Consider the following 14508-nt stretch of genomic DNA (forward strand, 5'->3'; position numbering starts at 1 on the left):
TGTGCTCCTGACCTGGCAAACCCATCATTTTCCTGTTGCAATAATCATTTGACTCATCTTTAAAGCTGTTACATTTGAACTGACATTTTTCTGTGGTGAGCCAAATCTTGGTACACAAAATTTGTGCAAAGTCCTCCTGTCTTATAAAATATAAATCCAGGGCCTCAGATGGAATAAACGGAGATTGCAGTCCTGAACATTTACCTTTCTTATTTGAACGAACAAACCTTCCTTCCTTCCTGGAATGTGAATTCACATTTAAAATTCCTACTAAACCTAGAAAAATGGTACAGATGAACCGGTTTGCAGGGCAGAAGTAGAGACACAGAAGTAGAGACCAAATGTATGGACACCAAGGGGGGAAAGCGGTGGGGGGTGGTGGTGTGATGAATTGGGAGATTGGGATTGACAGATATACACTGATGTGTGTAAAATAGATAACTAATAAGAACCTGCTGTATAAAAAAATAAAATAAATTCAAAAATAAAATAAAATAAAATTCCTATTAAATCTCTGGGTACACCCAGAGACCTCAGAAGTTTCTCTCCAGAGAGAGCAAACATCCTCCCTGCCCTTGGCGAAAGAAGAAACGGATGCTTGCGTGGTGTGCAGGCTCAGGTGCTCGGGGCTGCTCTGTGGAAGAGAACCACTGAACCTGGGCTGCCAGAAAAAATGTTAACTTTGAGTTGAAAATAAGCATTTGAACTTGAAAGAGGCCAACACATCTGTAGGACACACGGAATTTCGATGGAAGCAGTGGCCAAACTGAGCTGCCTTGCCCTCCAAGACAGGGGACTTGGGGCTCCTTGGGGTGTGGGCCCCCGGTATCCCCTCTCCCTTCCTCAGATAACAGGAGCCCTGCTGCACACAGCCCCTGTGCTTCTAGGCAGCTGGCCACAACCCAGCTTGGGGGTGGGCTCTGATTAGTCTATGCTAATTAGCACATGTCATTTGCTGATTGGTTGAGGGACAAGCCTACCAGCAGTCTGGGCCAATGATATGCAAGACCCTTGCTGGGACTTTTGAGAAAGACACTTGCTCCACGTGGACGCTACCTGGAGAGCTTCTCTTTTCTTCTGGACAGTGTAGGGGTGGACATGACTCTTAGGAGTGAGGCAGCTATTTGCCACCATTCTGAATACAACGTCAGCCTAAGGAGGAAGGGAGAGCTGAGATAACCAGGAGAAAGGAGCTAGAGTCCTGATCCATTTGGACCCAAGCATACTTTGATACTGGGCTTTGCAGCCACTAAACCAATACCTTTTCTTTATTGTTTAAATGAGGCTAAGGTTTATATTACTTGCAACCAAGGTTTCATCTAAGACGATCGGGGTGCACATCGATCTATATGTGTGTAACGAACTGGCAGGGCCATTGTCAGGCATTGTTTTTTTCCAAAAGGTTACCTGTCCCTAGAGAAACAGTATTGTTCAGAGCTCTGTGCCACAACTTCTAGTCTCTAAAGTTTTCTTGAAAGTACTACCTAGTACACTGGATGATAAAGTGAGCATAAATTAAAAAGGAAAAAAACAAGCCAGGTGTCAAATGCAGCATATTTTAATTTGTTTCAAATAAAGCAATATATGTATATATATATTTTTCAGAAAAACACCAGATGTTAAACTCTAGAAAAGCGCACGTGTCTTCAGCAGATCAAGTTTGTCTGATCAATAAGAATTTTGTTTTCAACATTAACTCTCTAAAGACGATCAATGGACTGACATCACTGCTACAACATAGGTTGCTACTGAGCCTCTGATCTTTAGCCACATCTTGATTTTCCTAACAAATGAGTAAATACTGCCTGGCTAAAATGCTGCAAAGTCTTGATGAGAAAAAGCGCCAACAGATCAAGCAAAGCCATGAAAGTTATGAAGCAAGCTAGAGCTGATTATTAGAATTAGAAAAAATGATTAAGAGAGGATGACACAGCCGTACAGGGTTTGGATATTCGGATTGACTCTCTTTTGGCAGCGAATTGGGTCAGCACCTCGGGCAGGGAACAGAAACTGAATGAAAACGGCTTTTTTTTTCCTCTCCTAGCTCAGGCCACCAACGTCACAGCTGGGACAGAGAGAACCGCGGCATCTGTGGAAACTTCTATTCTCGTGGGGCAGAGATTGCACTGTGAAACCCTGGAGACGTTTCCCCGGAAAGGCCTGGCCTCCGAGTTGTCTGCAGCGTGCTGCCTTCGTCGGGGCTTTTCCGGATGGGCTGCGGCCTCGGGGGTCTTGGTTCCCAAAGAGGCCTCTTGGTTTTTGGTGCCGCCTTTGTTTTTGGGACGGAAGCCGTTGTGTGGCTGTCTTCTGTGTTCATGGCGGTTGTTGCCCTTCCCCATCGGATCAGCTTCGTTACCACTGCCCTGGGGCTTCGCAGACCCATTTAGCCTGTTGTTGTGATACTGCGGATTAAATCTTCGTCTTTGGCTAGAAGACCCATTCTACCAAAAAAAAAAAAAAGACGTAAGTTTTAGATGCCAACAAACCTCAGATGACATCAGTAGACATCAGGGAAACCAAATCTCTAAGTCACAGGTAAGCTTTTTTACACCCCAGAAGAATGTGACAACATGCAAATGAGGTCAAGCTGATAGAATCCTCGAGCTTAAAAGAACAGCGGACTGTCTTGTAAATGGAACTCCAAGAAAATAAAATCACTGATGTTGAAAGAGAGGTTACGGAAGTGTAAGAGAGACAATTCCAGAACCAGGCCAAATAAACCCCATAAAGAATGCCTGAAATAAAACAGAGTGAAGTGTAACACAGAGGCAGGGAAACAATGATTCTCTACCATAAACATTTCTAGGACATTCTCTATAGACTATGTATATGAATTCTCATGACATATATGAAGAAAAACATAAAATTCTATTTGTCATTTTTCATCTCTGAAGCAGCTTTTCTATTTTATTTCAAAACAAATACCATAGTTCAGAAATCTTATCTTGGGTAAATACAGGGATGAGGTGTCTCTGGTAGATCTTGGTGAGATGTAGAGGTGATGTGTATTTTCAAAGAGATAATTAGTTCTTTTTCTAAACTTTTTGCAGTTCTCAGCTAATGAATTTTGAAGCATCAGACTGAAAAACTGGCAACGCTCAACAAATCAGCAACCAAGAACATAGATGGATAAGTAAAAAGGAAGCAGTGGATTAGCCAGCCTGTGTGTCTTCATACAAGGGAAAGATGTCTGAACTCCTTGAGGTCAATAACAGCCAACAGGTATGTAGTGCTTAAGTGTGCCAGGCACCAAGCGAGGCACTTGACCTTGTGCCACCTCATTTGTCATTGCCATCACCTTTTAAGAGAGCTTCTATAATGCACTTCATTTTATCGATGAAGATAAGGAGTTTAAGGGACTTGCCCAAGGTCTACAGTTAGAAAGTGGTGGAGCCATTCTCACTTCACATATTCCCTCCAGACAAGATTCATAAGCAGGTTGTTACATGAACACAGACCTTTTTTTGAAAATCAAACCTCTATTACTAAAATGTGTAATTTTTTGAGTTACAAATATATCAAGTTCTTAATTTGTGCATTGTGACTGGATGGTATTGGTTTAGGGCAGATGCACCCCTAGTAACTCAGGGCCCAGGGCAAGAGTACATAGGCAGAGGCCCACATACCATGTGTCTGAATATTTTCTCTTCCTACCTTTGGCTCCATCCCACATTGTGAGGGGCCGTGCCCACAGGAATGTGGACGCTCCAGCCTGCTCACCTAAGCGTCGTCTCCACCTCCACAAATAATCACCCTTTGGACCTACGGGTGTGCAAACTGGTAGTGTGGTCAGCTCGGCCCTCAAGGTGATGCATCCAGGGAAGTAGTCCAAACAGACCCTGAGAGTAGGCTTGGGGCTATCCAGGAATAGAATTCCAGGATCTCGAGTATTTGAAGCACTTTCCAGAAGGGAGAGTGCAGATTTTGGGTAGTCACATCTTGGTCTCACTCCGTAGGGAGGGCCATGAGGGTTTACGCTAAAGCACAGGACCCAGCACAAGGGCCCTTCTGAGGCTCAGATATATGTTTAAGGTTAAACAGGCCATCGCCTGAAATGCTTTGCTGAAAATGATGAAACAGTGAACTGAAAAAGTATCTACATGGACAGCATTTAATCTGGCCCCCTTTACTTTTAAAAAATTGTGACAGAGAAATTCAGACTAAATTTTGGACTTAATTTTAGCAGAGGGTTTAATGATAAGCAAAGAAAAAAGCTATGAAGCTGTATTTAGACAAGTGAAACAGATTTGATTATGATCTTGAATCTATGACTGTATGAAATACTCCTTGTCCAAGTGCTATTTTAAAGTTCATGAAGACATCTGGGGCCAGAGAAATGCCTGTCAGAGTCACTAATGAGAATTCTAAAAGACCAAGACCACAAAATCCAACAGGGCACTTGTTAGAAAACCAGCATTTTGGAATGCTTAAAAAAAAAAGTCTCTGTATTCAAGCTCCCTTTCTGAGATCTCAGGAAAAATGTCTTTATAGCATTCCCAGCTTCTGAATCATCAAATCCCATTTCTTGGTCATTCTCTAATGATAAGGAGGAAATCACTTCTCAAGGATATAGTGGAGAAGCAGAAGGAGAGAAGCCTGTCCTCTGGATACTTCTATTTTTAAGGGTCATAGTAGATAAGAATTAATAATGTCATTTTGAAATGTATTCTCTTTACTGAAAGCCCAAGAGAAGAAAGAGCAGTTTGAACTAACTTTGGCCTCTTACAGAAAAACTAGACATAAATGGGAGTTAAAGGATCATAAAAAACATGCCAGATTTCTTCTCACTAATGGTGTCAGTGGCCAGGTTCTGAATCTTGTTCCCATGTCTGTGTGAGTCCCTTCCACATGTGGGCCAGTTACGAGGACCTGGGTGGCACTCAGGGCATGAGAAGCACCGTCTCATTTAGGTGGACTCTTTGCTGATGCTGTCAAGTGTGTGAAGACCACTTCCTCCACAGGGGACAGCGTCTATGAAATGGGGACCGGATGGACCAGGGGAGCTCTGGGAGGCCGGACAGGCAGATGGAGGCTCTGGAGGTCGGGCTGCTGCTGGGGGTGGGCGGAGCCTGGGTGTGACCAGTGGTGGCTGTTTTCTTCCTCTGCAAACGAGTGCTTTCTTGCCCAGGCAAGGCATTAGGGTCTGCGGGACTCCTGGAAGCAGGGCAAGGTGGCCTCCCTGGAGCAGTTTACCTGCTTATTAGCTGGCACAGCCTGGTGAGAGCTGTCAGCGGTGCTGGGAAGGTTGCTCGCCATTTTGGGGTTTGCTGCTTTACCCTCGGAGGGCTTGTTGTGATTGGATGATTTTCTGGTAAAGTTACTCTGTTTCCCAGAGGTGGTCGCGTGAGCGTTGAGCAGTGGCAGCAGGGAGCTGCAGGGAGTTCTTGAGGAATAGTTGTTCTTTGGATGTGTAACTGCAACAAGAAAGCACTTGGTGTTAGGGGCTGTGCCTCAGTAACCCATTAGGAGATGGAGAAATTGGCAGAAGTTTCATAAAAACATTAAGTTTTTTTTTTTTTTTTTTTTAGAAAGATATCGTTTGAAAAAGCACCTAGGTGCTTGGAAACCAACAAATGTCTTCTGTGAGAATCACTGAATAGACTGAATAGCATCATCATTCAGGTTGGGAGACATTTGTAGGAAACAAGACAGATCTGAGCACCTTTAATATTATGCCTTAGGTCCAGAACCACCAAGGGAAGAGGGCTAATGAAACCCCGAAGTGCCCCCTCAGCCCTGTCCACAAAGGTACGCTGCCTCTTGGGCTCCCCATTACCAAACCTGTTCTTGCCGATCTTGTCATATCCCTAGACCAGTTGGTGTTGCAGAGATGCAGAAAAACCTAGAGGTACACGGACACTTGGCTGGTCAGAGCCACAATATTTTGAGAGCTTCAGAATGGGGTGATGCCAGGTGTCAGGAATTTTGTCACCCCGGGGTGGTATATATCCCCTGACCTTACGGCCAGGCCTTCCAGCCCAAAAGATGCCCCAAAGAATCTTCTATATTCCATTAGAGTTACATTATCTGCCCTTTTATCAACTCCATTTTCTACAGCCCCACTGCAAATCTGCAACAATTCCAATGCTAAAGTCCACACAGGCTAATCAGACAGATCCCCGGCAGGGCTCGGACAGGTCTGTTCAATTTTTATTATCACCCTTCCCGCTGGTTTTGAAAGGGGTGGTTTTTGATGGGATGTTTCTGTGTGATTATGCTGAATCAGGGCCGGAGGGAATCAACTTAAGGATATAATCATGACTTTCCTCTCATAGTTCACCAGAATTTGACTGCCAGTCTGGACAGCAAGACCTCTGAATCTTAAAAAATTGTCACCAGTTTTTAAAAGCAATTTTCTCTGCTACCTGTGTTGGATCAGACTTAATCCTAGCATTCTTCCTGAGGATTTGGAGTGTGAGTAGGAATCCCAGAACATTAGAAATGGAAAGGACAGGGATGTATCTCTAGTCCCTTCATTTTACAGGTAAGGTGTGATGGCACGTCGGGGACTGTCCAAACATGATGAGGGGATTTTAGTGGCTCTTTGCTAACTAGATTCACTTTCATAGGGGTCATTACTATTTCCGGTTCAGTAGCTGTGGGCTTTCCATGTGCTCTCAACAAAGCTGAGAAGCAAAGGGGCTTTCAAGGACTCTTGTCTCCAACAAGGGAGGCTGGCTTCCAATGTGGACACCTGGGATTTGGTAAGGGACGGTTCCTCCCACTAGGTGGCACTGGAGCGCCCTGGAGGACAGCAGGTGATGCTGCACTGCCCTCCCCTCCTCAGATGGTGGCAGAGTCACTTGGCGTCAGGGTCTGGCCCATTATCAGGCTGGAGTGGAAACCAGGATGGGCAGTTAAATTTCCAACTGTGAATCAGAGAGTCTGGTTTTTTAGAGGTGAGGCAAAATCTGGGGATGGAGCATGGCAAGTGGGGGTAGGTTCATAAGGGAGGGAGTGTATAAAAAATAATAATTTAAAAGAAATGCAGTCGGGCTTCCCTGGTGGCGCAGTGGTTGAGAGTCCGCCTGCCGATGCAGGGGACACGGGTTCGTGCCCCGGTCTGGGAAAATCCCACATGCCGCGGAGCGGCTGGGCCCGTGAGCCATGGCCGTTGGGCCTGCGCGTCCGGAGCCTGTGCTCCACAACGGGAGAGGCCACAACAGTGAGAGGCCCACATACCGCAAAAAAAAAAAAAAAAAAAAAAAAAAAAAAGAAAGAAATGCAGTCAAAAATTCAGATAATTGCCAAAGATATGTGAACAAGGATGCTCACAGCAGTGTTATTTTAATGGTGAAAAACTGGAAGCAACCTAAATGTCCACAATCAAGGGACTGATTATGCCAATTATATTTAAATAAATTACGGGTTAAATATATGGACATGGAGAAATGTTAGCCATATATTGTGAAACGATAAAAGCACAAATTCTCTTACTATATATGTATATTGCATAGTATAGTAAATGATGTAGTATAATTAAGTATACTATATAATTTACACAGTAGATTATATGTGCATAAAAAGTGTGATGGAGCCACAAAAGTAATGTCATGTTCTATTTTATATAGTTTGTAATTTTTAGATCAAGCTTATGTTTTTTTATACTCAGAAAAAAACGCAATTTCTACTTTGAAAAAAAAAGTGAAGCCAAATCTCAATTTTTCAGCTCACTACGAGGCTGTAGATATTGCATGTCCTTCACCAGTTGTTCCTTCCTCCTTGTGGCGTCCTTGAAGCCACTTTAGTGCTAATTCCCACCTCCCCTGGTGGGTGGGCTGGAGCAGGGGAAAAAGGATCAGCCAATTTTGTTGCATGTTAACTGCTCTAATTAAGGGAGAGGCTCAGTCAGGCACTGCTGAGCAGCGTGTGTGACACACACACACACACACACACACACACGACAGCTGGGCCCTTCACGACACACACACACACACACACACACACACACACACACACACACACACACACACACACACACACACACACACACACACACACACGACAGCTGGGCCCTTCACGACAGTAGCCCATTGTTCTCAGACTCGTTAGGGAGACTCCCTCTCCCTGTAACAGGTCTCTATAGAACCAGGCTGTTTGAAATCAGAGAGGCAGTTGATCTGGCAGTGCTTAAGAAAAGTTTCCGAAAGGTATAAACTAGTTGACCTGTTCTGTTCCGCTTAATAAATCCTGGGGATTTACTGATGGGCAGTGGCATTTGAAGACTCGAAGTTCGGATCTTGACATTTTTAGCGACTTGTGTCATGACCTTAGATCATTAAATCTCTTTAGACCTCACTTTAGCCCCGTGGGGGACCGCACACCTGACATTTCTGATATCAACTCCAAATAGCACCAGGCTTATATGCACACAGAATTATTTAGCAAGTATGCAAAACTCACTTTCTCCACAGAGCATGATTTGGGCCTTTAGCTGTTCAATGTCACAGGAGAACCGGGCAGCTTTCCCAAGCTCTTCATCATATTTACGCTCGCTGACAAAGTGCTGTAGGGAAGAGACAGGAGCCCCATGATTACAGAAATGACTGAGGCATGCTGCAGATCCATTCTCTGGTCTCCCGCCACCACTGATGACGTGAAAGCATCCCCAGGTGGGGAAGCATGCCAGCTCTGTCACTGGGAGGCTCTGTTAAAGCAGGCTTGGTTTTGACCTGCCTGGAGCACAATCACCTCCTTCTTCTGGGAAACACGTGTGGGTCCTGTCTGTACAGGCAAAATGTGTGTCTGGACTCATCTACTTAAACCTTTTAGCACCCCACGCCCTCCTTCTAGCACTTCCTGTCCTATTGTAAGTTACGGGATTGCCTTCTGGCAGTCTTCCTAATCTGGCCAATGGCCTCCTAAGGTATCACCCCTCATGAGAAAGCATGTCATCCTTCCTAGACGTCCGTCTCCATTTTAATAGGGTGCCAGGAAGTCCAAAAAGCCTTCAGTATGGATAACTAGAAACCATTATCTTGAAATGTAGAATTTCAAGTGCTGTTAAAGGAAGTGGGAAAGAGATTACTTTTCAGTTCATTTAAAATTAAGATCTCTGTGTAGATGACAGAGTGAGCAATACAGAAATAACTATGAGTCAGTCCCTCTGTGATCTACCAGGGAGTTTACCACATGGCAAGAGAGACAGATACCACAAAATACAATGTAACGTAGAATGTAGTAGGTGCTTTAAAAGAAAGAGGAAGAAATTATTTCCTACTGAGGGGAATGGGTAAAGAGTTATGTAAGAGGAAGCACTTGAGCTGGGACATTAAAAAAATATTGAACACTTACCAGACATGGGCCAAATTCTTAACAGTTAATCTCATTTTCAGCTGATCACATTATTATGAAATCAGTACTATCTTTTTTTTTTTTTTGCGGTACACGGGCCTGTCACCGTTGTGGCCTCTCCCGTTGTGGAGCACAGGCTCCGGACGCGCAGGCTCAGCGGCCATGGCTCACGGGCCCAGCCGCTCTGCGGAATGTGGGATCTTCCCGGACTGGGGCATGAACCCGTGTCGCCTGCATCGGCAGGCGGACTCTCAACCACTGCGCCACCAGGGAAGCCCAGTACTATCATTAACTGTAATTTACAAAGGGGGAATCGAGGTTCTAAGAAGCTAAGAGAATATGTAATTTATCCAAGGTTGCAAGAGCAGGACTGTTGCACTCCAAAGCCTGTGCTATCAACCATTTTATGATGAGTGGGATTTTGATAGGTACAAGTGAAACTTGGAAGATGAGTGAATTTCAGTTGACCAGGAAGCTGGCAACTTCATATTTATCAAAGCAAGTGTGTGTTTGTTTGTTTTGCTTTCCAGGATGTTTTTCTGGGTATCAAGATGGGTTCTGCCAACCAGCCCCATTCTCCATTCTAATCTCCTTTGGGACCAGGGAACATCTGTGACATTAGAAGTGCATCTGTGCCCACAAGACGAAGGGTTTTGTTCTACTGAAACTAATTAGCACTGGCCATAATAAATATATACTGGATTCCAGTGGTGGATTTTATTTTGAAGGGAAGAGGAGACCATAGTGGGGGAGACCAGACCTGTTCTAATAACTCTGGTCTCAGGGTGAATGACCAGGCTGGAGGGAGACAGTGGATGCAGAAAAACTAGTCAGGAGGCCACTGCAATTGACTGGGTTGGAGGAAACAAAGACCAGGAGAGCAGGTGAGAAGGGAAAGACCTGTAGAACTTCTCAGAACCTTCAGGGGAAATCCTCATCCCCACGGGGTTCTCTTTTATGCCTAACCAGGATGGAGGGGACCAAAGTCACTTGCCACTTTCTACCATACCCAACCAGTGGTTATGCTGGGATGAGCAGACAATCCTACTTATAAAGCTAGCAACAAATATGACTTCAAAGTACGCTAGTTCCCTAGAAGTCGGTCAGAAGCTGGAGTGCGTGTGCATGTGTGTATGTTTACTGTATTGGGGAAAATGAGGATAAGGGAAGATTTATAAACTGTAACTTCCTATTTTGTTGTAGATACTTGTTTTTGCCTTTCTGGTAACAATTTCTCCTTCTGGTAACTGTACCCCAATGCAGTTTCCAAGATTCACAGTGTTGGTGGGTCTTTCAATCAAGACCTCTCTTGGCCAAATGGTGGATGTGACCCAAGTGGAGGCCAATCAGAATCTCTCTGTTTGGGATTCGAATCCAGTGGGGTGGCCCAAGGGGTGATGACAGCTGGAGGTCACTTACTCTGATGGTGCCCTGAAGAATGTCTGGTAATTACTACTGCCAACATTTCTGCCCAGTTATAACCTGGAGTCTTCAGAGCACACTCTGCTTTGGTGAGCTACCCTCATATCCTTTCCAATTCTACTTGTTCTTGAGGTTAGCCAGGGTCAGCTTCTGTTGCGTGCAACTGAAGAAATCCACTAAATACGTATTTGTGGGTGGTATTCTTAATAAAAGGGCAAGTAAGCTAGAAAAGGATATAGGAAAGAAGTCTCTACATATTGTACATTCTTTAGAATCCTTACTGTTATACTAAGTTCATACTTAGTGTGTGTTCACATGTGTGTGTGTTTATATACATATGCATAAATTACATATGGTGAAAATAATGTTCCCCTTCCCAGCTATAATTTATGGTCGAATACATTTTATTTGGGTTAGTTCCACTGGCTAAAAAAATAGCTTGTACCTCTCCTCTGTAATGATATAGCCCTTCAACACATAGTATACATAAATATAGTGATAAGGTGGTTCTTTAACCCTTCTGTATTCTCGATTTCAACCCTGTGAAAGACAGCTGGGTGTCTGATGTTACATCTTCAGAGAGCAGCACTCTGTGGATGCAGAACAGACATAATGGGGATCAGAACTCTGGCTCAGGGTTCAGGCTGTGATATTTTAGAACTGACCTTAATTTCTGCCCTGAGTTCGGCCAGCTGCATCTCTGCCATCTGACTGGCTAGATCAGTAAGTCTCTTTAGTTCTTCTGCTTTCTTTTGACGAGCAGTCAGGATTTCCACTGCCAGATAAGAAGGAATAATACATTAAGGCCAAAGATGTAAACATATTCAACAACCTAATTTCTTGGATCGGTTCTCTCTCCGCAGACTGATCGCTTTGTTGGGCCATGGCTGTTTTCTGAGTTGGTCACTAAGCTGGGTTGGCCCTTGGTGCTCATCACCAACCACTCATTTCCTTATGTCTTTATCCACCAAGCCCCAAACCAAACACGGTCCTTTCTGATTCACTGTACACCCACAATCTTCTTCATTTTCCCCACTGGCATCTGATCTCACTTACTTAGTTTGGACTTTCAGATTTGTGCATCACTCAGAACAACTATCTCCAAGAAGAAAAAAAAAACATTAAAATCCTATCTGAATGATAATGCAAAGACAGTGAGTCCACTAAGCAAAAACCATTATTCTGTAGGTGCTATACTATTAAATTCTAACAACATCAGACCCTCTGAACTTTAACACATATTCATTTAGGGCAACTAGCTGTGTTATTGAAAGATGACCTAAAAGTTTTCCTTTATTAGCTTTTTGTGAGCTAAAAAATGCCTCTGCTTTTGCTACTCTACAGATATGTTTCCATTTTGCAACCAGAGAGAAGTTGCAGACCAGAGTTTTTGTTATAAGTGTCCACAATGGAAAAATTTCAAGGGTGAGTCAAAGCTTGCTTAAGCTGAATTCATGTGCACTCTTTAGCATCTGCACATGTAGCGAAGTCACAAGGGAATTCTTGGCATCACATTTCACACACCTGTCAGATGAACTACTAAAGGTTCAAGTAGATGTAGGAGCCCACAGGTTAATTGTCTGTGTGTGTGTGTGTGTTTCCCAAAAGACCATGGAGCTCAAAGGCAATGAATACAAATACGTTGGGTGAGATTTAAACAAGAAGTTTGATTTTATAATAGAGAAGATTTGTAGTTCTCTCATTCCAGTCACATATGAATTGTCTTCATTTCTTTTGGACAAAGATTTTGAGTGATAACAAAAGAAAAGTCCACCTAACTAATATGATATGCACATGGAATTCACATTCCATTCTTGGCTGAACAAGGGTCAACTGCTTTATTAGACCAGATTCACAGCACAATGCCCAGATTCACAGCACAATTCCCAAACAAGGTGCTTTCTGATTTTAAGAGTTCTTAATTTATAAATGTCAAAAATAGTTACTTCAAAAGCCCCAAAAGAAGTTCAGAATCAATCAAAAGTTAAGATTTCCTGCAAACCATAATCCATTCCTCAGACAGGATGAGAAATATCTTTTTATGCTGATACCAATGTTGAGATGTCAATAAAATAAGTATCTATAACTCATAAAGCCTAACCATCTGCCAAACTACTCTAATCATGCTTTGATTATTTACCGGGACGCCCCCTGCCTCCCATTTACAATTCCAGGTAGCTGGGAAGAGACTGAATTGTGCCTGGTAGCATTTCAGAGTACAGAGAAGCTAGTGAAAAACTTGTCCTGATGATGGGAGCGAAAGGAATTTTCATCTGAACGTAGAAAATGTATTACTGAGTGATGTCCCAGGTTACCCAGTCAGACGAGAGGTCACAAAAAGGTAGCCAGCTATCACTTTCAGTGACAGGGTACATATATTTTGTTTGGTCCACACATTACTTTTACAAATAAATCACCCACACTTGAAAGTTAAGTGATTCCATTCAAAAGCTGGATTTCTGGTTGCTCTTAAAATATTGTTACTTCTGGCTACAGCAGGCATCTCTAGTCCTGGCAAAAACTGCACATTTAGTTCTTTGTGTCCAGGATACCTAGGGCCTGGTACACAGTGGGTGCCCAATATGTTTGCTGAATGAAGGATTCCAACGAATGGATCAGTGCATTACTTAAAATGAATATGCAAAGAATGAATCAATGCATTACTTAAAAGGAATATGCAAAGAAAGGCAGAAGTTCCTTTTCTACAGGGGCCACTTGAGAATATCTAGGACTCATACCTTTGACTGATTATTTATTTCCCATTATAATTCAACATATGGATGGGACTAAAGCCTGGAGAATAAGAAAATGATTCTTGAGTAGGAAGATGAAATGAGGTACTTTCCTCTTGCAAAGTAAGATAAATAAGAATGCTGAGGGCCCAGCTTTGATGAGCAGCTAGTAAAGGGGTCAACAGACCCTGAGTGACTACATGGATAAACAGATCTGACTTTTCGTAACAGATCATTTGTGGGACTGGTGACAATTAGGGGTAATTGTTCTTTTTGATTAAGTAGAACTTGGGCATTCATACCAAACAAAAGATTTTGTAGAAATAGATATAAATGGGCCCTAAAATAGAAATGCAGGTGCAAGATCACCAATAAATTCCGAGTTACACTCATGCAAATGTGCATGGGAATGAATACTTTGCATCAGCAAGTGTTGGGATGAGTTTTACATATAGTCTCATTAACATTTCAAAGACTTTCATTATGAAAAAGTCCTAAAACTTGAGATCCAAAGCCAATATTCTCTGGGGGGAAGCCAACATTTTCACCTCAAAAGCATCAATTACAGAAACAGAAAGCAAAACCGAAACAGATCAGTTCCTAAAATTCATTGATCCTATAATTTAAAATAGAATAATAAGTATGTTTTGAAAGCACCATCCTTTTGGAAATTTGTAGAGGGAGACAGTCCCATATGGCTTTAGATTTTCACTGCATTCAACACTCGATTAGTATTATTTATGTAGTTTTATAAACAGTATCTGGTATGCTGAAATCCATTCGCTCAGTAGGATTTATAATTTCCTTCAAGTTTCTGGAACACATTAGAAGCTTGCTCTTATTACTTGAACCATGGAAAATTTTAGGGCTTCTCGAATAATGTGTCTTAGCAGAGGGTATACTTGAAATCCTGGGGGGTGGGGGGCCAGGAGCTGGGGCCCAAGTAGCTCTTCAAGCACAAAGGTTCTTTGAAATCCTTTTAATTCCTTAAAAATTCTTGTGAATTTTGCGTTTTACTTCATAATAGATCTATGTTCCTGTTAATATAAGGTAATGTTTT

At 42.9% G+C, this 14508-nt stretch overlaps 1 protein-coding gene across 1 annotated transcript in view; it reads right to left on the reverse strand.

The window, feature by feature from the left end:
- Positions 1-1542: 1542 nt before the first annotated feature.
- SPATS2L (spermatogenesis associated serine rich 2 like) overlaps positions 1543-14508 on the reverse strand; it is an 86492-nt gene continuing 73526 nt past the window's right edge. The window contains exons 8-11 of the mRNA XM_079709711.1: positions 11382-11491; positions 8404-8506; positions 5194-5414; positions 1543-2441 (exon numbers count right to left, since the gene is read on the reverse strand). Coding sequence (XP_079565837.1) covers positions 2046-2441; positions 5194-5414; positions 8404-8506; positions 11382-11491 — 830 coding nt within the window. The 3' untranslated portion in view covers positions 1543-2045. The remainder of the gene's footprint in view (positions 2442-5193; positions 5415-8403; positions 8507-11381; positions 11492-14508) is intronic.

The sequence above is a fragment of the Hyperoodon ampullatus genome (genome assembly GCF_949752795.1).
Source record: "Hyperoodon ampullatus genome assembly, chromosome: 8".
NCBI classification, from domain to species: Eukaryota; Metazoa; Chordata; class Mammalia; order Artiodactyla; family Ziphiidae; genus Hyperoodon; species Hyperoodon ampullatus.